At 37.4% G+C, this 24,490-nt stretch overlaps 1 protein-coding gene across 5 annotated transcripts in view; it reads right to left on the bottom strand.

The window, feature by feature from the left end:
* Positions 1-13,867, bottom strand: part of LOC149837744 (uncharacterized) — a 65,424-nt gene extending 51,557 nt beyond the window's left edge. For 2 of the 5 annotated variants that reach the window (XM_090006194.1, XM_090006195.1), the window contains exon 1: positions 12,478-12,567. In XM_090006194.1, the coding sequence (XP_089862320.1) occupies positions 12,478-12,484 (7 nt within the window). In that variant the 5' untranslated portion in view covers positions 12,485-12,567. Of the gene's footprint in view, positions 1-12,477; positions 12,568-13,533 lie in introns of those variants that run through there. The other 3 variants (XM_090006196.1, XM_090006198.1, XM_090006197.1) reach the window with 3 other exon arrangements.
* Between the last annotated feature and the right edge of the window lie 10,623 nt (positions 13,868-24,490).

Here is a 24,490-nt window from a genome sequence, read left to right as displayed (position 1 = left end):
TTTCTTAAGGAAATCCAAATTTTTTAGAACTTAAAAACTATTTATAATACGAATGTTTCCATCTAGATATTTGCAAGTTATGCCTTTGTCTTTTTGCTCTTTTAGCTAACGTGCCCAAGATTGTCGACTTGCCCTCTTTTCTTTTAAAAGAAATGCTTCCGCTGATTTTATAAATAAACTCTGAAATAAAAAGGATTTTCGAGCCTTTTAAACCATTTTAAAAAGGTTTACAAGTTCGAAATTTTGGGGCGTTACAACAAGTTTCTTCCTTAAGAAGTACTTAGTACATCATAGGATTGCTACACCTTACCATCCACAGACCAGTGACCAGGTCGAGGTCTCTAATAGAGTGGCCTACATTGCATAGAGACTCGCACGAATTTTGCAAGCGATGATTGCAGTGCCAACAAACAGGGAACATTTCCAAAAGAAATATGATGCCCCTACTCCCCATTTTTGTTGTTGAGATTTTTTACATTTGGGGCATTGATTTTATAAGTCTCTTCCCACCATCAATTAGAAATGTTTATATTTTGGTGGCAGTTGATTATGTGTCTAAATGGGTCGAGGCTGTAGCCACCCGGACCAACGATCATAAAGAAGTACTTAAGTTCATTAAGCATAATATCTTTAGCAAGTTCGGAGTCCCAAGAGCGATAATTAGTGATGGGAGTAAGCATTTCAAGAATGTACAAGTCTCTTCCTTAAGAAGTACTTAGTACATCATAGGATTGTTACACCTTACCATCCACAGACCAGTGGCCAAGTCGAGGTTTCTAATAGAGAGATCAAGGGGATTTTGGAAAATACAGTCATACCAGACCACAAGGATTGGTCTCAGCGCTTAGATATCGCTTTATGGGCGTAAAGGACTGCCTTCAAGAACCCTATTTGCATGTCTCCCTACCAGTTGGTATTCGAGAAGCCATGTCACCTCCCTGTTGAGTTGGAACATAAGGCCTATTGGGCTATAAAGAAATTCAATTTCGACATGGGCCAAGCCGGCACAGAACGCAAGCTTCAGTTGAGCGAGCTCGAGGAGTTACGAAATGATGCGTACAAGAGTGCCAAACTTTGTAAAACTCGAACCAAGAACTTTCATGACAAGCATATCTTGAGAAAGCAGTTTGAGCCTAGACAGAAAGTTCAGCTATTTAATTCGTGACTCCAACTTTTCTAAGGGAAGCTTAAATTAAGATGTGATAACATGTTTATAGTTCAGGAGGTATTTTCACACGGAGCAGTCGATAACCTGGATCCTAGAACGAGCGGGAGATTCAAGGTCAACGGGCAGAGGCTGAAGCCCTGTATTTCAAATGTTGCAGTGAACCAGGACATTGGGGTTATTGACCTCGTTGATGTATAGAGTAGCGCGCATTATTTGTATATTATGTTAGGATTAGGGTGCATTTTTTTTGTAGCTAAGTAGTTCTTGATGCATATTTGTTTATTTCTTTTTATTTTATGAGCAAGAATGACAGATCATGTATACATTTCACTTCTTGGTTAAGGAGCAACTACAGAGCCACTTGAACAGAAAATCATGCATCTACGTGTGCGTGGTGGTGATGTACTAATGAGGCATAAATCAACGCATGTGGGGTTCCATCGCATACATCAGGTGGTATCTATCATTTCTCTCATGTTTATTTTATTCTCTAGTGTGCATTTCATTCAGTTGCATATAAGCATGCGGGAGTGCCGTTGAGGACAGTGTCATTCAAGTACGGTAGAGAGTATAGTATGCACACTCAAATTTTTTTGTCCATGTATTTGTTCTCGAAAAAAAAATAATAATAATAATAAGGCTTTGAGAAAACAAGTTTAGCATTATATTAGTGAATTTTGCAAAGACATGACATCGTAGAGGATTTTTTTAGCCCCATGTGAATTTTTTTTCCAAAACCAATCTAGAACTAGTCATTATTTATGTAGATTTTAACGAAAAAAAATGTATATAAATGTTAAAGTTTGTTTTGAATCGCATGTATGAATACACACAGAAAAAAAAAAGAACAATGGGTATATAAAGAAAAGAAAAGAGCACACATGTAGTTTGTTTTGATTTTCTTAGTTGTTGTTCCTTCCTTAATAACCGGGTTCAGACACAAGTTGAAGTCTCTACGATCACGCGAATAGGATGACTAAGATGGTCAAACTTATTGTCTAGTCTACACCTGTGGCCTTTTGAGTTTGAGCAATTAAGCCCAAGGTGTGTTTGTTAAAAATAGTATGTAATCCCTAATATACGTACATTTATAAATATACGTATATTAGGGGCATTTTGGTCACTCCATGTATTATACTTTAGCACAATTCATTAGGGACAGAAAATTCATTTATTTTGTTTTATTAAATGAATTTACTGTAGCCGTTGGGGGGCTGACAGTCCAACGCCTGTTGGACTGCCCTCCTTTGTCCCCTTCTTGTAATGAATGCACTTTGAAGCATTTTCTGTGTGAATATATAAAAACCTCTTTTATTAGGATGTGAGCCTTGTTCTATTTCTGAAAGTGATATTCAGTATCCCCTTTGTGAGATTGTTGTTGGTCTATTAGAGACCATTTGATATTTGTGAACTTGTGTAGCCTTTCATTGGCATTGTAATAGTGCATTATTGTTTCATTTCATGGTATCAAAGCATAGGTCTTTGAAAAAGCTTCCTTAGTGATCCTTCTTGTGGTAGTGCTCGCCACACTCGTGTTAGTCATTCATCTATTCAAATCTTTGCAATTCATTATGGGAGAAAGAGATTATGCCTCCGTCATCACATACAAGCTAAATGAGAACTATTTGTTGTGGGCGACAACTATAGAGAATCACATCAAAGGCAAAAAGCTATGGAGCTATGTTAGTGGCTCCACTAACGAGCCCCAACTCAAATTAATTAGAAGAGAAGAAGATCAAGTCAAAGTGTTGCAAGAAGAAGAAAAGAAAAAGACTTTACAAGAATACCAAGATAAGTTGAAAGATTGAGAAGCAAGCAACGCTCAAATTCTCTCATGGTTTATGAATACCATGAAATTTAAGATTGCCACCAACATCATCAAGTTCAAGAAGGCATGTGATGCATGGATCTTCTTAAAGAACTCCTTCATTCAAAAGGATATGGCTAGACTATATTATCTCCAAGACAAGGTCTGTAATGCAAAACAAGGAGGCAAAAGCGTCAAAGATTTCTATGGGGTTTTATCTCCTATTAGGGATGAATTAGCCATGTTAGAACCTAAATGGGAAGGTTCGACTATTGAAATGAGAAAAGCTCAAATAGAAAGAGAAAACCTTTTCTCTTTCCTTTATGACCACTAGCCAGAATTTGAACAAGTTAGGTCATCTTTACTTCATAGGACCACAATTCCTTCTATAAGTGATGCTCTTATGCAAATTTGCCAAGAGGAAACAAGATTTGGCATGCATAAATCAAATGATGAGGTCCTTACCATGGCAAGACCCGAAAACTTTGTAAAAACATATAAACTTTCTCATTTTGAGAGGAAAAACAATGGGGAAGGACATCACGGAGGATACAAGGGTGGATAAAGGGTAAAATCATTTGTCATCATTGTAAAGAACCGAAACACATAAGACCGAATTGCCCCAAATTTAAGAAGGTAGCCACTCTAAATGAAGAAACTCAAGATATCAAGAAAGAAGACAATTTCAATGATTTGACAATTGCTCAAATAGCAGAGGTCGCTTCACACATCCTTAAAGTTACTCCTACATCGAGTGTTGTCATCTCTTCCTCTTCTTCTCCAGGTAAGTCCACTTGGATTTTTTATTCGGGAGTGTCTTTTCATATGATATATAATGAATCTCTATTATCTGATTGCACAAATTCATACTTTTCATGTGTGTCAACCGCCGATGGCACTTCTTTAAAAGTCAAAAGTATATGAAATCTTAAAAACACTTCAAAAAACTTTTTTGTTTCAAACGTAAGGGTTATTCCAAAATTAGATTTAAACCTTTTTTTAGTTTCTTAAATTTCTGATAAAGGGTGCAAAGTCTTCTTCTCAACTAAGGCTTGTTGGGTGCAAGATCTCCAATCAGGGAAGCTGATTGGGCAAGGCCATAGAAGAGAATATCTCTACTATATGGATTTTTTATGTCTACCCAAAAACTCTTTTTGTAATCATTTAGATATTTAGCATAAAAGATTAGGACACCCAAGTATATCAAAAGTATCTCATTTTTTATTTTTGGAAAAATTTTATAAAGATAAAGATTTTGTATGTGAAGACTGTATACTTAGAAAAATACAAATGATTCCTTTTTTATCAAGAACCTCTTCATCTAGTGAAATTTTTGAATTAGTGCATTATTCGGATGTATGGGGTCCTAGGCCTGTCATGTGAAAAGGAGGATACTCATATTATGTTACATTCATAGATGATTTCAGTAGACATACTTGGATTTTCTTCCTCAAGCTTAAATCAGAAGTTTTTCCGTGTTTTAAAAATTTTCATAACCTTGTTAAAAACCAATTTAAAACAAAGATTAAAGTCTTCCGCTTGAACTCAGGGGGAGAGTTTCTTTCGAATGAATTTCAAGCATATCTAAAAACTCATGGTATTATACACCAACGATATTATCCAAGGACTCCTCAACAAAATGGTATTTCCGAAAGAAAGCATCATCACATTATTGAGACTGCTAGAACCCTTCTTATTTCAAAGGATATTCCAAAACAATTTTGGACCAAAGTTGCACTTACCGCAGTATACCTAATAAATAGAATGCCTTCTCAAGTCTCGAAAAACAAATCTCCATCTGAAAAACTTTTTAAAATTTCTCCTGACTTGAAAAGACTAAGGGTATTTGAATGTAAGTGTTTTGTGGTTCTTGAAAAATATAACAAACTCTCTCCCAAAGCCATAAAATGTGTCTTTCTTGGATATGTCGAGAATAAAAAAGGTTGTTGATGTTATGATCAAACAAATGGCAAACTTTATGTTTCTAGAAATGTTACTGTTCTTGAAAAAGAAAACAAATTTGATTTTGAAAACCCCAAGGAAGAAACCGAGTATGTATTTTTATTTAATTTATTACCTAAATCAAATAATGAAAATGTTAATGACATCAAAAAATTTGAGTCCATCAATGACTCTAGTGAAGAAAGAGAACCATCCCAAAATCTCTTACGATATTTTAGACGAGATAATAGGGAGCATCCAAGTACCTTTAAAAGATATAATCTATCAACAAATATTGAGGAAACTAGTGTTAGGAGATCTAAACGAATCCATAGGCCTCCAACTAGATTTGTGTCATGTGAATCTTTTACTCCAAACTATAAGGCTTGTCTTCTAAATATCCATTCATATCACGAACCATCTAACTACAATGAAGCTAAAAACATATACGAGTGGGTAGAAGCCATGAAGATAGAATTAGATTCAATGCATAAAGCTGAAACCTGGACAATTCAACATCTTCTCAAAAGAAAGAACACTAAAAAGTGTAGATAGGTCTTTAAAATCAAAACAAAAAGTGATGGGTCCCTAGAAAGGTATAAAGCATGATTAGTTGCAAAAGGATACTTCCAGAAATATGGAATGGATTATGAGGAGACATTTGCCCCAGTAGCTCGTATGATTACAGTTATGACTCTAGTTGCAGTAGTGTCCATTAGAAAATGGCCTATTTATCAATTAGATAGACGTTAAAAATGCATTACTAACTCCTCCCGGTTTGACTATTGAAAAGGGTATGGTTCTTCAACTTCAAAAGGCTTTGTATGGGCTTAAGCAAGCCCCTAAAGCATGATATAATCGATTTAGTAATACTATATTGAACTTTGGTTTTAAATCTTATTAGACAGCCACTGCTTTGTTTGTAAGATCTACAGGTACCTCACTTATTATTATTCTTTTGTCTGTTGATGATATGATCATCACTGACAATGATCAAAAGGAAATTGAAGAAATTAAAGTTATGCTTAAAAGGTCTTTTGATATGACTGACCATGGTTTTTTGAGATATTTTCTAAAAATTGAAGTAGCTTACTCGCCAAGGGGATACATTTTATCTCAAATCAAGTTTGCAGCAAAGATTGTTGCACGTTCGGGAATCAATGACACAAAGTGTGCGGACACACCTGAGATGATAAATGCAAAAATGAGAGTCGAATATGGAGTACTATTAGATGATCCAACTCCTTATAGGCAACTTATCGGATCGCTAATGTATCTTACTATTTCTAAACCTGACATTGCGAATGTTGTACACAATGCCAACCAGTTTCAACATGCGCCGACATCAGTTTACATGAGTTCTGTGCCGAGAATAATTCAATACATCTAGAAAACTATTTCTAAAGGGCTATTTTTATCCTCTTCCTCATCTTTAAATCTTATTCCTTATACTGATTCTGACTGGGGAGGAGATCACAATAACCGTCACTCAATTACTGATTTTTGTGTCTTTTTAGGTGATTCCCTCATTTCTTGGCGATGCAAGAAACAACAAAAGATATCTTTATCATCCACTAAAGCTGAGTATAGGGCAATGGTTACAACAACCACCGAAGTTGTGTGGATGTGAGCATTACCTTCAGTTATAGGAGTTTATATTTCAGAGCCTTCAAAATTATGCTGCGACAACAAAAGTGCCATATACATTGCCAGCAATTATACCTTTCATGAGCGAACAAAATATATTGAAATGGATTGTCATTACGTTCCTGAAGAGTATTTGAAGGGAACAATTATTTTACCCTATGTTCAGTCTGAGTTTCAGATTGCAGATTTCTTCACCAAAGCCCTTACTCTACCAAGATTCTTGTATCTTCTTAGCAAACCTTTGGTGATCTCATCGTAAGTTTGAGGAGGAGTGTTAAAAATAGTATGTAATCATTGATATACGTATATTTATAAATATATGTATATCAAGAGCATTTTGGTCATTCCATGTATTATATTTTAGCATAGTCCATTAGGGACTAAAAAATCTTTTTTATTTTTTATTTTTTGTTTTATTAAATGAATTTACTGTAGCCGTTGGGGGGCTGACAGTCCAACGCCTGCTGGACTGCCTTCCTTTGTAAGCAAGTGAGGCTCTATAAATAGAGCCTCACCCCTTCTTGTAATGAATGCTCTTTAAAGCATTTTTTGTATGAATATATAAAAACCACTTTTATTAAGCTTTGAGTCTTGTTCTATTGTGAAAGTGATATTCGGTATCGCCTTTATGAGATTGTTGTTGGTCCATTAGTCACCATTTGATATTTGTGCACTTGTAAAGCCTTTCATTGGCATTATAATAGTGCATTATTGTTTTATTTCAGTGTTCTACACCTGGTGCCCTAAAGCCACTTGGTTTGGGAGCCACTGGCCCAAAGCTCGTTATATGGACCCATTAGAAAGCTTAAGAGGTGTAGGCATCACACATGGCAGGGAGAAAACTATACGTAGCTATGAAAATCTAGGGCCTAGTGACTCGAGTAATTAAGTTTGAGGGATAATCTTTATCTAGTCACCTAAGGTCGTCTAGTCTGGGAGTCATTAACCCAAAGCTCGATACATGAGTCACGAAAGCTTGAAAATTAACATAGTACTAAAAAAAAAGAAAAAAAAAAAGAGAAGAAAAGAAGAGCCTAATGAAAATGCATTGTTGAGGAAAACTTATAAACATCTGTGAAAATAACATATATCTCATAAATGGGCAATAATATGAATATGCATGATTTTCTAAGAAAGAAACATAAATACTTGTTAATTTTAGAAAGGTAGAAAGAAAAAATTTACTGATTTGGTGGCGTGATTTGATTCTAATTTGCCATGAGACTGCAATTTCATAAAATATGTGTTTAAACTATCTTTCTTTCTTGAATGCCGATTATTTTTTTTAAATGATTGAATGTATAAATGATAGAGATGTTTTTGGGTAGCATCACTACAAACCCTCACGAGACATCACTCGTCCACTGGGGTAACCCAAGGGTTTAAAGGGCTTATTGCATATGCTAAATGCAACAGTGATTCCTACGAAAGTGAGTTAGGTGTTGCATAATAATTTTTGCATTTAGGTTATTGATTTACATGTTTTGCTTTACTTTTGCTAAGAATAAAGTTTGGACGAGGACTAGCAAACGATAGGCATGGGGGAATTTGATCATGCATATTTTATTCATGATTTTATATATTTTGTATACGTGATATCGCAGAATCGATATTAAAAGCCTGTGTTTAGTTGATTTTGCAGGGTTGCGTTTTATCGCAATTAAAGAAAACAAATAAGTGATTTGGACCCACTTGTGTTTTAGTATCTTTTAGTTTTTTTCTAACAAGTTTTTAAAATTATTTTTTTTAAAGGAGACTTTCTGAAATTCTTGGAAATCATAATATCTTTTAGAAAAAATTCTAAAAAGTCCCTTTCTACCCTAACCCCACTACTATAAATAATAGTTTTGAGATAGGGGGCATCTTCCCTCCTTGGAAATCATGCCCCCCACCCCTTCTCTCTCTCTCCTTCCCTCTCTCTCTCTCCTCTTCTCTTTCCTCTTTCTTCTTTTGTTCTTCTTTCTCTTCTTCTTCTTCTTCTTCTTTCTCCTCTCTTCGATCGGAGGTGTGTGACACATTGATAGAAGAGGAAAGTCCGCTCTGCTCTCCCCAGTCCGTCAGAGGCGAACCCCAAGTAAGCCTCTTCTCTCCCTTTTCTTTGTATTTTCTGAATATAGATTAATTTTTCTGAGTTTATGCATGCATAGAACGTAGTTTTTATAATTGTTGCATATAGATTAACTCGATTCTTTTTGCCAGTCGTTTTAGCATCATAGTTCTGTTTTTCTTTTAAGAAAACACAAAAAAATATATTTCTGATTTTGCAGTCAGATCCGTCGATCTGATCTCCTGATCAGATCTGACCAGATCAAATCTGACCATATCAGATCAAGCTTGCCATCGGTGTGCAGAACCGATCTGCCAGCCCAGATCGATTACACAGATCGGGGGCACTTAATTCTGCTAGCCGCAGTTCAACAGGACTGATCAGATCAGCCTGATCAGGCCTGTTGAGCAACTGTTTGACCTGATCTGCAATCAGCAGACCAGGTCTGGCACTCAGCTCAGTTCGGCTAGCCTGATTACCCCATTAGATCTGCTAGCATAGACGATCAGGCCAACTTGTCGAGCAACAGCCCCGATCTGCGGTCAGACCTATTGACCAGATCGGCCAGCAGGCCTGTCAGACCAGCCCAATCACTCACCTTGATTGGCTGATTAGATTTTGAAAGGGGCACGGCTAAGTGGACTGTGTGCTTTAGTTTTTACTCATTTTCATTAGTTTAGTAATAGGTAGTAGTTTATTAAATTTATTTTTTTTATATTAAATAGTAGTCGTACGGTTTGCTACATATTGAGATATTGAAAAAAAAATCCATTTTGGAAATCATGCTTTGGCAAACCGTGAGCTAAACAAATTCTTGAGTTTAGATTTTTCTTTTCCTTAGATTTAGAAAAATATAGATTTTAGTTTTTTTTTAGATTTAATTAACTGGAGTGCTGTGCGATCGTAGAATGCCATTGCGGTTGAAGGGAAAGTTTTATAGGACGACTATTAGACCCGCTTTACTATATGGTACGGAATGTTGGGCTGCCAAGAGACATCATATTCAAAAAATGAGTGTAGCTGAGATGCGGATGCTTAGATGGATGTGTGGAAATACAATAAAAGATAAGATTCGGAACGAAGAGATACGTAAGAAGGTAGGTGTTGCACCCATTGAAAATAAGATGCGAGAGAATCGTTTACGGTGGTTTGGACATATTCGGCGAAGGCCTAATGATGCTCCAGTTAGAAGGTTGGAGAAATGGGAAAATATATTAGTTAAAAGAGGTCGGGGTAGGCCTAGGAAGACTTGGATGGAGATGATAGGAAAGGATATGAATGCTTTGAACCTCACCGAGGACATGGCGTTGGATAGAAATGATTGGAGGAAAAGGATTCATGTGGAAGACCCAAAATGAATTTCTTTTTTGGTTCATATCGCTGACCCCAATTGTTTTGGGATGAAGGCGTAGTTGTTGTTGTTGTTGTTTGAATTAACTGTTATTTTATTGTAACTAACCTTAACTAGATTAGATAATCTAGTTGTTTTCGTTCTTGTCTTGGTTTTGAGTTTTGCAGGTGGGTGCGAGCTTCTTGATTTCCAGAGAAACACAACAGCAACAAGCATACCAGGGTCGTACACGTGCGGACAACAGGAGTTAGATCACGAGCAAACGAAGCCCTGCAATTTTTTATTTTCTTTATTTTCATTTTTTGTAAGGCCTTAGGCCATTTATTTAATTTGGGTTGTAATAATTTTATTTCTGCTCGGACCCTTGTAATAGGTTTAGTGCGCTTTCTTTACTTTTTTTTAAGGCAATAAAGATTATTTTATTTGGAGTACGAGGTGTTAAACTCGTTCCCTGAGTTCGACCCGAACTTCACCACTGGTGTGAACTGGTTATTTATAATTTGATCCATGGTTGACACTGACAAATTTTTATTAAAAATATCTTTAAAAAAAAAATTAAGAAAAGTTGCATCAATAGTCGAAGGATATGACCAACCATATTTTACTTTTTCCATTTCAAGAAAATCATATCATATGCAACACAGGAAAACACCCTTCCCTTTTGTCATCCCTGCAGCATCCCAGAGGCAAGTCTTTTTTGCATGGCATAGCTAGGACCCTTCCAATCTTTGAGCCTATGTTCCAACCAAACCCACGAAATAATGCCAGATAAGGGAAAGGGAATGCTTCCCCCAATAAAGGAAAGGTTCGATGAGGATCGCAAATCTCAAGTTTGTCTATGAAGAGCTGATCTAATTGTATTAGTGTCTATAATTGATTTCTTTTGTGTAATACTAATTGATAGGACCTCATTGGTAAGTGCTACAAGATCTCGTGAGTTTGTTGACACAGTCATGCTAAGCATTTAGCTACAATTTGAAGTCCACAATGTGCAATCAAGGTTGCCAAACTGAGGAGCGGAAGCGGGAGGAGAAAATGATACAGGAAGCAAAAGACACAAACAAGGTATTTCAAAATATTTACGAAGCGATAAACTTGGAAGCAAAACGAGAAACAAAGTATCAAATTGAAAGTGAAAGGGGAATCAAACTGGAGCTCAAAGGGTATCAAATGAGAAACAAAATACAAGCAAAATCAAAAGAGAAACATGAAAGGAATTAGAGGTAAAAATGAATGAAATGAAACAAATACATGTTACATTTCTTTAATAAATTAAAAATATGATCCATGTTGCTCTTGTGATATGAAATTAATGGTTATGATCTTTAAAGTTAAAACTTAACATTAAAAGTACATACACTATAATACTAGAAAACACTAGATTTTAACTTTTAAATGACAAGAAAACCCTTTGATGATGTGTTTTATCTTTTCTTCATGAGTGCATTGCCAATCATAAAATACTTTACCATCAAGCTAAGTAAACCACTAGTATTCATGAAGTTGGTAGAGTTTTACATGAAAGAATGAACGCATAAACGATTGGATGCCTAGAATAGAGAAGGGAAAGAAAGGGGGATGAAAAGTAGAACCATAAATTGATTTTACTCTTTAATATTTTAAACTTGTTTTCTAAAACATGTGACAACTTTCTTTAAAAAACCAAAAATAAAAGGTATGCTCTTGAAAACCATGACTTTTATTGTAGGAATTATGATTTCAAAACCTAGGAATCATGGTCACCAGTTTACGAGAAGCATACGGGAAGCATGGGAGAAATATGAGGGGAACATGATTCACATCATGTTTCAAAGCAAGATGTCCCACACGCTTTAAGTGAGGGAAGCACGCTTCCAACCTCCATATGCCGCTTCTCTCTCTCTCTCTCTCTCTCTCTCTCTCTCTCTCTCTCTCTCTCTCTCTCTCTCTCTCTCTCTCTCTCTCTCTCTCTCTCTCTCTCTCTATATATATATATATATATATATATATATATATATATATATATATATATATCACATAATTTGTAAATCCTAGAGTTTGATCTCTTTTTCCATTTAGTTAGAATAGTTAAGAAGTCATTACAAGATGAACGTCAATTATGTGTTCACTCTGTTTATTCGCACGAAGCCCTCAAGTGCCTAAAGGGCCTGGTATGCCAGCGTTTGCAGGTTGCTTTAAGTCATCAGACCTAATACAGTATGAAATTTCAAATGAGAAACAGATGTACACAATAGTGCTATATGTGTTTATGCCTCAGGATCATGATTCATGTATATAACCGATGTACTAACAAGGCACAAAAGACCCATGTAGCAGCAGGGCAGGAAACAGAGGGAAAAGGCTCTCGCCAAAGGTAAAGAACCCAGTTGTCATTGTTTCGAGCAGCATAAGACAATATTTCAAGTACGGTAAATGAGACAAACATCGGGCGTGCATCATCTGACATGTGGGAGAAGAGAAAAAACACTAAACTGAAAAATACTATAAGATGTTTTGGGTTAGGAAAGCATACTTACATTTCATTCAACAGGTAACCAATGTTCACAACATGTATTTATAGCCTGGTCAGGTGACAATGCAGTTGCACAACCCTCAGCTATGCTGCCCTAAACAAGTAAAATAAGATAACAAAATATCAGCACATCCCCACAAACAGAAAACAGCAATTTATTAATAGGTGCATATTTAGCAAATATCATCAACAATACCATGCAATTAGTAACACAATAAGGAACGAATTGAATGCTCACGAGCATCAAAACCACCAAATCATTCATAATTACGCTACCACGGAAAGAACCAAGAAAACCTGAGATGCAGTGATCTCACTGGAAATTAATCAAATGTTACAACAATTAACTCTTTCACAAGAAAAAATTATGATGTTCACAACATAAAAACCACTACTTGACTAGAAACCTTGCCAATTTGATTCTACGAAGCAAGAAAATGACCCGAAAACAAACATGAAAGTATCAAACACCAAAGAAACATACTTGAGTCAATTTTTTTTTCATCAATCTTCACGTACTCCTCTAGTTTTCTAGTTGCACACAAAAACTTGGAATTTACCAGCTACGAGTTCAGAAAATTTGTGAAAAAAATGAATTAGAAGCCCGAAAAACCAATTCCCAGTTTTGTGGAGTATATTCATCAATGTTCCCTGATTTGATCAACAAAAAAGGACAATAATAAAACCAAAAAATGCAAACCTTTGATCTCGAGTTTATGTTTCGTAAGTATAGGATCATCCATGAAATCTACCAAAGTTAAAGGAAATCATACTACGACGGTAACGAGAAACGAAAACCGAAAACAAAGAGAAAAGTAAGAAGCAATCGAAGCGCATTCCATACCCCAAACTATGCCGTACAATTCCCTATCCAAATTCCAAAAAGAAACTTCAAAATTTCAACAAAACCACCTAATCACATACCATAACCCACAACCCTAGCTCAAACCAAACAATAACCAGAAAATCACTCTCACTGCTAGGCCCTAACCAAAACCCTAACCCTAGCTCCCGACAAAGGGGCGAGAAAAGGAAAACAAAAATTAACGCCACGACCCACCGTCCCACTCGACCTCAGGCCGGATCAACGCGAATCCGGCGAGAATTGCGGCCGGTCGACCGCGAAACCAGGACGAGGACGGTCGGAGCCTCGCCGGAAATTGCCGTTAGGGCACTCAGAATCCGGAGAGAGAGCGAGATCGCGATCGAAGAGAAGTGCCAAAGGGGAAGGAACCCAGGAAAATGAATTTCAAAAAAGAAATTTTGATTTTTAAGCTTACTTGAAGGAGCGTGGAGGGAAGGCGGGAGGTCGCTCGCCGGCAGCGAGGGTATTTTCGGAATACGAAAAAAGGGAGAGGAAGAGAAAGAAAGGGATACTGCAGTTCAGAGTTGATACCGAGGGGCAAAGATAAAGGCAGAAATAAAAAAAGGAAGATTTATTAAAAATGGCACCTGAATTTAAGTATAATCAATAAATGCGCTTAACTTTTATAAATTTTTCAAAAAGCTCCCAAGTATTTTCTTGTGTAAGTATAAAACAAACCTTTTTTAAAAATTAACCACAATTACTATGGATATGCTCATAATGTTCCCACGGCTAGCTTTATTATAATTATTTAATGGCAAGTTCTTCCAAGTTCCACCCCTTTTTCTTTTTTCATTCTCTATCTTTTTTCCCTTTTTTTTTCTTCTTTCACTTGAACCTTCTAACTTTGTAAACACCAATTAGGCTCTGTTGGGAGCTGGTTTTGAGAGGAAGACCAGAATGGAGATGGGTCAGCTGCTGATGGGAGCGGAGTTCATGAGTTCTAGAGGATCGTATTTGATATTTTAGCAAAAAATTAAAAATCTGTGTTGTTTTACTAATTATGATAAAGTTTGGCGTAGTTTTTTGAAAACGATCGAAAATTTTGAGTGTTATTGAATTCTACCGAAAATATTGGCGCCGAATAGAAATGTACTAAAAAAGAAAAGAAAGTAGGGGGGCGAACTTTTTAACGGAGGGAAGGAGCTCTAGGCCGTGGCGGTTTTGGGAAGACATAGAATTACTTATATACCTTTAATATTTTAGTTATTTACGCAAGTGTTGCAATCTTGTCGCGGTTTTTTATTACCGGTGTGTGCTTTTTTTTAGGCGGTATTGACGGATGTGTCCTCGTCGAGCCCAAACCCCAACAGTGACCGTTAAGAACAACCAGGTGGCTCGAACCAACCTACGTCAAGGTTCGAAACGTGAGCGGTTCCGTAGTGCAGAGCTAATAAAGTCTTGAAGTTTGACCGATTCTTCTTTGGAGGTTGACGTTGACTCAAAGTGGGTTTGAGTTGAGTCACTCTAACCAACAAGTGCGAACCAATGATAACAGTACCGGTTAGTATCACCCTGTATCAGCATAATTTCGATATGATTCACCCTGAATCGGCTATTTTTTAAATAAATACTAAAAATATTTTTTATTATTATTTTAATACTATTTTAATAGTTGTAACACGTGTCACATCATGGTTGATACATAATATTTTATTATTATTTTCTGATCGATAGTATCGGTATCAGTCCGGTGGCCCAACAATTCAGGGCCGATACAGATGCTGACAACATTGGTTCAAACCTTGTCCCTTGTTGGCTTTGCCTGGTTCCATAAATGGTTGTTCATAGCTACATTTCGATGGTTAACTGCCTTGCCTCTAGACTCTACCAAGTTCGGTTTACGAACCTACGCGGACTACAACATTGTGAGTCAACAGAGTACGATCAAACCTAGGCAAGTTTTTTTTTTTTAAGCCAAGTAGGGGTTAGGCAGATCCCCACCAGTTATTATTCAATGTACCGCTGGGGTTTGAACCTACAACGTCCCACCACAAGGAAACGTGCACTGATAGCTCTTACCAACTACGTGGAGACCGGTTGGTAAACCTAGGCAAGCTTATCGCCAATTGAAGAGTGGAAAGTCTTCCAAGGTTTAAACAAGTCGAGTCAAAACTCAATCCTCAAAGTTGACTCAATACATGTTTTGAGTCCACCCGACTTGGCTCATTGATATAGAGTACACTAACTTGGAAGACCAAGTTATTGAAGCCTAGGTTCAGTCAAAGCTCATCCACCTTAAATGGACAAGCATAGTAAGTGTTATTTAGTCTTGGGGTTTGGGACCACCAAACCAAGCCAGACCTTAGTCCTAAGTCAGAGGGTTCAAACTCCATTGACTAGGGCATCTTTAGAAGGTTAAGTTGACATGTGAAGTAAATGTACTGGCAGATATGAAAACTCCAACTATTCAATGGTAGGAAAAATGCAAGTAGGAAAGAAAAAATGATAACTTTTCCAACCATTCCAAATGAAAGATAATTTTAGAAAGAAAAGTTTTTCTAAAAAAAGTGTGATTTTTGATAAAAAAAAAAAAAAGTTTTTCACTCGAAGGGGTGAAGAAAATTTTTCTATAAAAAATACTTTTTGATTAGGGCAACCATTCACCCACAATGCATCTCATCCCATGAACTGCCACAGGAGCTTCCTCCATCTTTGCCTTCATCCTACCGACCATTATTTTCTCTCTCTCTCTCTCTCTCTCTCTCTCTCTCTCTCTCTCTCTCTCTCTCTCTCTCTCTCTCTCTCTCTCTCTCTCTCTCTCTCTCTCTCTCCAGGGTGTGGTCAACCAAAAGAGGTTGATCGACCCCTTTCATTTTTTTCACATTTATTATTTTATTTTTCTCGTGCTCTATGAAGCAAACAAGTCAAATTTTTTTATTTAAAATACTATCATATCAAAACTTTTTATTCGCAAAATTTTTTTTTCCTGTCAACCCAATTTTCTTAACTAATTAACAAAAGTATCTGGAAAATGCTCTCCGAGAAAGGGGAAAAAATGTGTCTCTGCATCTGTAGAAGCTAAAGTCAGAAGCGGCCTCAGACGTTTTTCGTAAACTTTAGGGGTCTTTTGGTAATTTGTCTTTTCTTCGGACCCGACTTTCACACGTATCTTAATAAGGGTATTTTGGTTTATTAGAAATTGTGACAGGTTTTACGCGAAGTCGTTCTCTACCATCTCTCGATAGAAAAAGGCCATGTATTCTTCGATAATTACCTTTATGTTGATTTCGACGTGTTTTCGAAGATGTCCTCACAATAATTAAGGGAGGTAATCGGGTCATACTCGGTTCGAATGTAGGCACCAATGAATCCAAGCTAATAAGATTTTGAGTTGGATTTAGATCCGAATAGAGAAAGCTGATACTTCCAACTAGCCTAAATAGCTAATGGGATATATATTTTTCATGTAATGGAAATAAGTGGTCTGTTGGATATGGGACATTGAGTCTGAATTCAATTGATAGATTCAGGTTCTATTGGATCTCTGACCCAAATTCGAACCTTGACAATGTAGAATTCACCGAATACAAGCACCCAAAGCAAAAGCAATTTAGTAGTTCCTAGTAAGACAAAGGGTAATTTACATTTTGCTCAATTTAGACGAGTTTCAAAAATGTCATTGTTTTTCCCGTTAGCCCTTAAGGGCCGGATCTGGAAGGATCCATAAGCCAGGCCACTAACTAGACCCCCCCCCCCCCAAGCTTGCTAGTCCAATCTATTTGGGTTAGTTTGAATCTCTTGGATCTTGAACCAGAGGCCTATTTCCTCTAAGATTCAACAATCTCTGGTCCTATCATCCCAACTCGCCTCCTCCTCTCCATCAAACTAGAGATCCATGGATTTGGAGGCATTTTAGTCTAAAGCAGGGATCTCATATCCATGGAACTGAGAGACCCTGCGTTTGAGAGAAATCGAATCAAGGTGTGGGTTTAACACCTTGATCCACGTGTCTGTGGATTTTGTTTAAAGATCCAAAGCATGCAAATGCCATGCACCCAGAAATAGATACCATATATGAAGTGGGCCATTCTTGAAGGCGCGTTGGGAATTCCGGGTCTGATCCAGACCCGGGCCATTGGCAGGAGGGGGAATACCCAAGTTTGGGGTGTCCTGGCATCAAAACCCGTTACCGTCAAAGTTCGTACTTGGGAGTTTAATGTCTTTTATTAGGTGTAAATTCATAATTTAGTTCTAAGGTTGCCAAAATAAACATGCTGCTTTGGTGTGACCTGCCGCTACGGTAAAGAGACGGTGATGATGGAGACGTTGACGGAAGAAGTGGTGGTGGGTTAAGGGCCGTTAGGTCACCATTATTGCGCAACCAGAAGCTACTGTTTCAACTAACCAAGGGAGGGCCATTGGGACCAGGACCTCTCAATGCGTCGGATCCTGACCCAAAATTTGTCCCCTGAAGCCCAGGCCTTGAAAGCTAGGTGGCTAGGATAGAGATGAAAACGGGTTAGATATTGTCTGGAACATGGTGGATCATAACAAGTTCAAATCTTAATCTCAGTCTAAATTTTAGCCAGCAATTAGGAGAAATTTTTCAAATTCGGACTAGGTCAAATGTAGCAGAATTGGATTTCGCTCCAAATTTTATGTGGTAGTATTGGGTTCAGCAAGCAAGGTTTTCCATTTAAAGAAGAGTGGTGTAACTGTGTAAGTGTAACGCCCTAACTTTTTATAGTAAAAATTTTGGAGTAAATTTTTTTTTTTTGCGGAAGTGCGAAAAACACAAGTCGGGCGCATTACAGGGTAAAACAGAGAAGTACTAAACATATCATTCATTAATTAAAACATTAATGTCATTAATTACATCCCATAACAGAAATGTAAGTCTACTAATCAGAGTTCAAACATAAAATACTGAATAAATGAGATCTCTTGGCTTTATCCAAAATGACACCCCGATGCTCCAATTAGTTGCTACCTGAAAAACATTTAAAGCAGAAGGGTGAGACTCCCCTGTCTGCGTAAGAAGCATTATATTTATATGTGGTGCTCAGTGACCTGTGTACAAATATGTGCAAGTACTGCAGATATAACTAGCATGAAAGTTTATAACATTCTAAGAAGATGATTATGCTTTCTAATTCATGATACAATGCAAAAGATGACTGAACTAGAGGTATATTTATCCACATTAGTACAAGTTGTAGATTCCACAAGTTTTACTAAAGTTAACTCAACAGAATGTAATTCTTCAGAGATAAGTTTCTAGTCAACTTAAAATATTTAATATTTATCTTACTCTTACCCTGTAGGTACGCACAGGCATAGACCTCGTAGCGGACCGAGACCATACGAGGGTCTATTATTTAATAACCCGTATGACTTGCCGTACGAATATCCAAAGAGGACGGTCAATGATCGAGAGAGAACTCCCCAGTGGCTAGAACAAAAATTTGGATGCACCCTGTACTTCTGCAGAAGACTTGGATCTACCACCTATGACATACTGGTAGTCCTGGTCTCCTAACTTTGTGGACTGGGGACCGGGTGAGACGCCTAGCTCTCACAAGAATAAGAATGTCCACGAAGCTTGTACCACCTACCCTCTCCAAGGTAGACCATGGGTCCAGTAACATACATCATCTTTCAGGTGTACCCAGAGCCTTGGGAAACCAGTAACATATACCATTTTCAGGTATACCCAGAATCCAACATATTTAATTTATATGTGTATAAATTTTCATTCTTGTTTGTTTGGATCCAGTAACATACATCTTTTTTTCAGATGTACCTAGAACCCTGGAAAACCAGTAACATATACCATCTTTCAGGTATACCCAGAATCCCATATTTAATTTATATGTGTATAAATTTTCATTCTTTTTTGTTTGGATCCAGTAACATACATCTTCTTTCAGATGTACCCAGAACCCTGGGAAACCAGTAACATATACCATCTTTCAGGTATACCCAGAATCCCATATTTAGGTTATGTGTGTATATTTTTAATTTTATTTATTCTTATATGCAAGTCATTGCACCACAGGGGATTTTCAAAACCCCAACTCATACTCAGGTTGATCTTAGTATATGCACATTACCCATCGAATGCCTCAAAGGCACCAACCACAATTTCTCATAATTCTGGTTCAACTTTGTGTCGAGTACTTAAACATTCGGCATTTTCAGGTTTGTTTATGAGCTCGAGTGTACGTTTCGTACCCCCATTGGTTATGCCGCAACATGGCATTATCCAACTTTATCATGTGTGTTCCATGTATTGGACATAATCCTAAAGTCCATATGTGAATCACATATTTAGTTTACCATTGAAACTATTTCCTTCATCGATATTTCAGTTGCATTTTACCTAAAAAGTCTTTAGAAAATTTTCTAAAAGAACCCTTCATGAAAATCATTTTAGAAAACTCTTTACTCAATTTTTTCATGTTTATTAGTCGACCAATAGGCTCACCGGTCGACCAACCTTTTTGGCTTCAAATCTTCTAAGCAAAACGTTATTTTTTTTGTAAAATTAGTCGACCGAAGAATTTATCAGTCAACCGGACAGAATGTCTGTTTTCTGGAAAAATTTAGCAGCAGTCGACTGAAGGGTTTATCAATCGACTGATCATAAAATTAGTCGACCGAAAGTTTTATTAATCGACCGGACAGAATGTCCGTTTTCTGGAAATATTTAGCAGCAGTCGACTGAAGGGTTTATCAGAATGTCTATTTTCTGAAAGTTTTGGCATCAATCGACTGATCAGAATGTCTGTTTTCTGAAAATTTTAGCAGCAGTCGACTGAAGGTTTTATCAGTCGACTGAACATATTATCAGTCGACTAATTTTGTTGTTTTTCTGTAACTTTTAAAAGGGTGTATCTTTATATTTTTCAAACATTTTGATCATTCTAAATGAACTGTTTTGCCCCCCTTTCATCCCCAATGTATGGAATATTTCAACTATAGATATGAGTGCATTCCACACTCAAAAACATCAAATCCAATCGAATTACCCAATAGGAATGATATATCTTTATTTTACCATGATGTGAAATAGCAATCACGTATACATAACTTCAGACTTGATTAAAACCATTTAATCTACAAAGTATGAAAGGTGTATTGAACAAGAAATTACAACCAAACAATAATTTTATGAATAATAATCCGAGATACTTAAGGTTACACGCCATTCGCCTACTTTATTTTGTTTCGATCTTGAATCTGTCATGGCTAACGCCCACACCAAAAATATATGCATTTCCCTACATAGATTCGAACTGTAGGTTTTGATATGAGTACTACATATCACCAGGCATACACATAGGAACATAATGCCCTTACAAAGAACACCACAGTGCCCCAACGTTGGCCAAGGGTGAGAACCATTGGTTGAACCACTACATATTGACCTATTGGCGAGTAGGTGTTTCAACTCATGCCACCTGGGTCTCAAGGCCCTAAACATACCTACATATAGGTGGTGCTTGTCGCGTAAACTCTATGATATTACAACATAGATGTGCAACAAGGCATCAACCACTTACATACAAATAGCAATGCTCCTTACCTCTTGTTGGAGCGTCAAGCGAACGAAGCAACACTTCTTCCTTCGTTGGAGTAGCACACTACATTTGTCAATGGAAGTCCAGTCATGCAGCAATAGAAAACTCCACCACCAACTATGAAGGTCGACCACCACCGTGAGAGAGAGAGAGAGAGAGAGAGACGTCTAGTCTAACTCCTTACCAAAATCTCTCATTTAACTCCTCTAATTAGGGGGAAGTTACTAAATTTTCAAAGCATTAAATCTTCACCCAAATCTCACATTTTTGGTGGGTGATGTCTATTTCCAACAATGCCCCCTCCTCTCTTTGGCATGATTTCCTCTAACTTCCCTCACTATTTGCTTTATGGGTACCCCTCTTCCATGTCACATGGGATTCTCCTCAATCCTTGGTAGAGCTAGATGAAAAAGCCAAAAATTTAGGCTTAACTTAATCTCAAGTTTTTACCCTTTTCACCAAGGTAGAAATCATCACTTTCTTGTAAAAAAAATAATTTATGCACAGGGGGTTTTGAACTTGGGTGGGGGTATCACACACCGTGTGTCCTACCACAACACCACACCATCACTTGGTGTTTACTTTTGCAGAAAATTCTCTTTATGTCACAATGAAACATTTTTCCTTGTTGATGGATTTCTTTCGTTTTCACATAGATTTTTCACCCGTTTGGTCTAAACTTGCACTCGCTTACTCTAATCGTGTTTCAGATCTCACACTATCATTCTGAAACCATCAGTTTTCCCCTTGGGCCCCGTAAGTCGGGTCGGATCATCGGATCTCGCCAAGATTCGGATCCAAAACCACTTGTGAGAGTTTGTTATCGGTTTTGTTCTAGAAATCACAAGTCATAAAAATTGTACTGCCTAACTTAAAATCTTACTATTTCACATAACTGCTCCCTTTTATTCATTTAGAATTTCATAAATTTCACGGGTTTTACAGTAAGCGGTTTGGATTTGATATGGATCTGAATGTGGATCGGACTATGATCACATATGTCCATATCGAATCTGAATGAGCATGTGAAGTTTACTTCAAAATATCTACATCAGAAAACAATGATCTGGATTTGGGTCGGATATCCATCCAAACCCAATCGATTAGTATCCACACAATCTATATCACAAAGACACAAACACGAGTAAGCCCGATGTGCAAATGCGAGTATGACATTGTGAATTCGTCATTTTTTTTAGATAAAAAAATGCGCATTTTTTTTTGGCAAAAAAGCTAGTTTTCATAGCTTAATACATAATAAATGCATTTTTAATGAAATATTATGAAAAACATTAAAATATATGAAAATAATATCTATGTGTGTCAATCTTTGTGTGATCACGTGTCTATGCATGTGGGCGGTGTCACCAGGCCATGCTATCAAAATACAATTAGGTGGTAACTGATTAATGACTTGAGGAAGCTTGGCAATAGGGTGAGGTACGAAGCTTGAAGGCCTGACCTGGTTAATTAAGGTTGTCTATGGATACGTGTCAATGTGAAGACAACCCGATCTTTTATGCCCTATTAGCTTAGGTTTCAAGTCATGCTAGTTTGTAATTGGACTCAGATTCACATAGGATTGAATCATCTACTAGCATACTTCATGATGGCATATCGTAGAAATACAAAGATTGCAATATGAGCAAGAGACTAAGGGGGCGTTTGCTTGTCACGAAAAATCTTCTTTTCTCCGAAAATCCATCGACGAGCATGTGTTTCACAGGGCCCAAAATGTCGAAACAAATATGGGACCACCAATTTGCATTAACGGGCATGCCAAAATGCATGTTGAACTCCTTTTTTCCGTGGAAAGTGTTCCGGGGGGGTTCCAATTCTGTTTTCGCAGCAGAGAAATCCACGAAAAGGGTGTCGCGACACTCCATTCCGTGACTAGCAAACGCACAGAAACACTTACCAGAGAAAATGGGGTCTAGCGTGCATTTTGGCATGCTTGTTGATTCAAATCAGTGGTCCCATGTTTGTTTGGGCATTTTTGGCTCCGCGAAAACACATGCAACGTCCCTAAACGAGAGGGATAAAAAGATATATATATAGAGAGAATATTTATTTATTTTTACCATAGATATATTAAAATAGACTAAATAGTCATCTAAAGTAAAAGTATAACACTAAGTGACGTCGTATATAATACTAGCATGATATCTTATCACACATTTGTACTCGATACCATACCCCCAAAATAGGGGCCAGGTCTGGTTCCAGTTGGGTCTGAATCACACCCGACCCGTTGACACCCAATCATGACTATCAAATGTTAGATCTAGTATTTAGGATCTCTCTCCTACATGGTTTGTTTGCTTAGAATATGCAAGGGTGAGATCACTGAGATGTGGTTAGCAGACCTTGCTAATTACAATATCTAATGGCATCAGGTGGTTTATCCTATTGCTATCTATGATAGCCATCCTTGCAAGTAAGGGTGGACAGCGACCGTAAGTACCGCAGACAGAGCCAGAGCGACTAAGTCTATGATCCTGGGTGATTTATCCGAGTAAAAATAAATAAAAAAAATATGGGTGGGCAACTGGTTGAGCAAGCCTGGCCCACCATGAGCTGGCTTTGCCTCAGGGTTTTAGGTCTTGACTTGTTATTTACTGGGTCAAAATCTAGCCCATTATATAGATGGTCAAGCCTGGGTCAGCCCACATGCTACCAAACTGACCCCATAAGCTTGAGCTACCAATTAATTGCTTTAGTAATATGTGAACTAAAGCTAATAGATGCATTAATTATATTGAAACTAATACAAAATTGTGAATTTTATGATTTTATTTTTTATTAATTCATTGCTTTTGAAATTAATTTGTTATCTTAATTTTCAAAATAACTTACAAACAGGTTTGGGCGGGTTGAATTGATTCATTTAAAATTTGGCACATGGGCCAATGGGCCAGGTCATGGGTTGCCTTTCAAAACCTAAGCCCACTAAGAACTTTGCCAAAACCCCGTTCATCAATAAATAGGCAGGACTGTTTTCGGGCTCAGTCACACTCAAAACCCGATGGGCCGAGCTCCAAATGGGCTTAGGCCAGACCAGGCCAGCCCGATGGCCACACTACTTGCAAGTCTTGGTGCAATTCAGTTATTTTTATTTGCAACAATGCATTCTAGATTTTTGAAGCTTAAAAAATCCTTGTCTATTAAGTATATATAACGGTCCTGTAGATATCCTGCAAGATGATTCCAATAGGATTTGGCTAGTTGTTGGGACCGTGAATTTTTGTCTTCACACCCCAGAGGGACGAGTGTGTCCCATCGTTGGTGGGCCCCATGTTCCACATCGAACATGGGACATAGGAGTCCCACCAAAGCTGGAGGCATTCGTAATGACACACTTGTTTGAATGAGTGTATCCAGGACAGGGGGATCCTGCGTGCAAACAGACCCTAAACTATTAATTTTCCTCGTACATTGTAATCAAATGGCTTGTGTTTTGGCATAAATGACCATAATTAAAAGTAAAGTCTTATTGGAACTTGGAAGGATGAGCAGAGGGATTGGCATCCTAGGGTGCCTTTTATCCAATGGACAAATACCACCTGGACACACCAGGTGGCGATTGTCTAGGACCTGGGAGTCATAGGTCCTATGGCACCCTTTTA

This window comes from Nuphar pumila, chromosome 5 (genome assembly GCF_984573655.1).
Source record: "Nuphar pumila chromosome 5, dmNupPumi1.hap1.1, whole genome shotgun sequence".
In the NCBI taxonomy this organism is placed as follows: domain Eukaryota; kingdom Viridiplantae; phylum Streptophyta; class Magnoliopsida; order Nymphaeales; family Nymphaeaceae; genus Nuphar; species Nuphar pumila.
The sequence above is the reverse complement of the archived record's forward strand: the minus strand, read 5'-3'. Positions and strand labels throughout refer to the sequence as shown.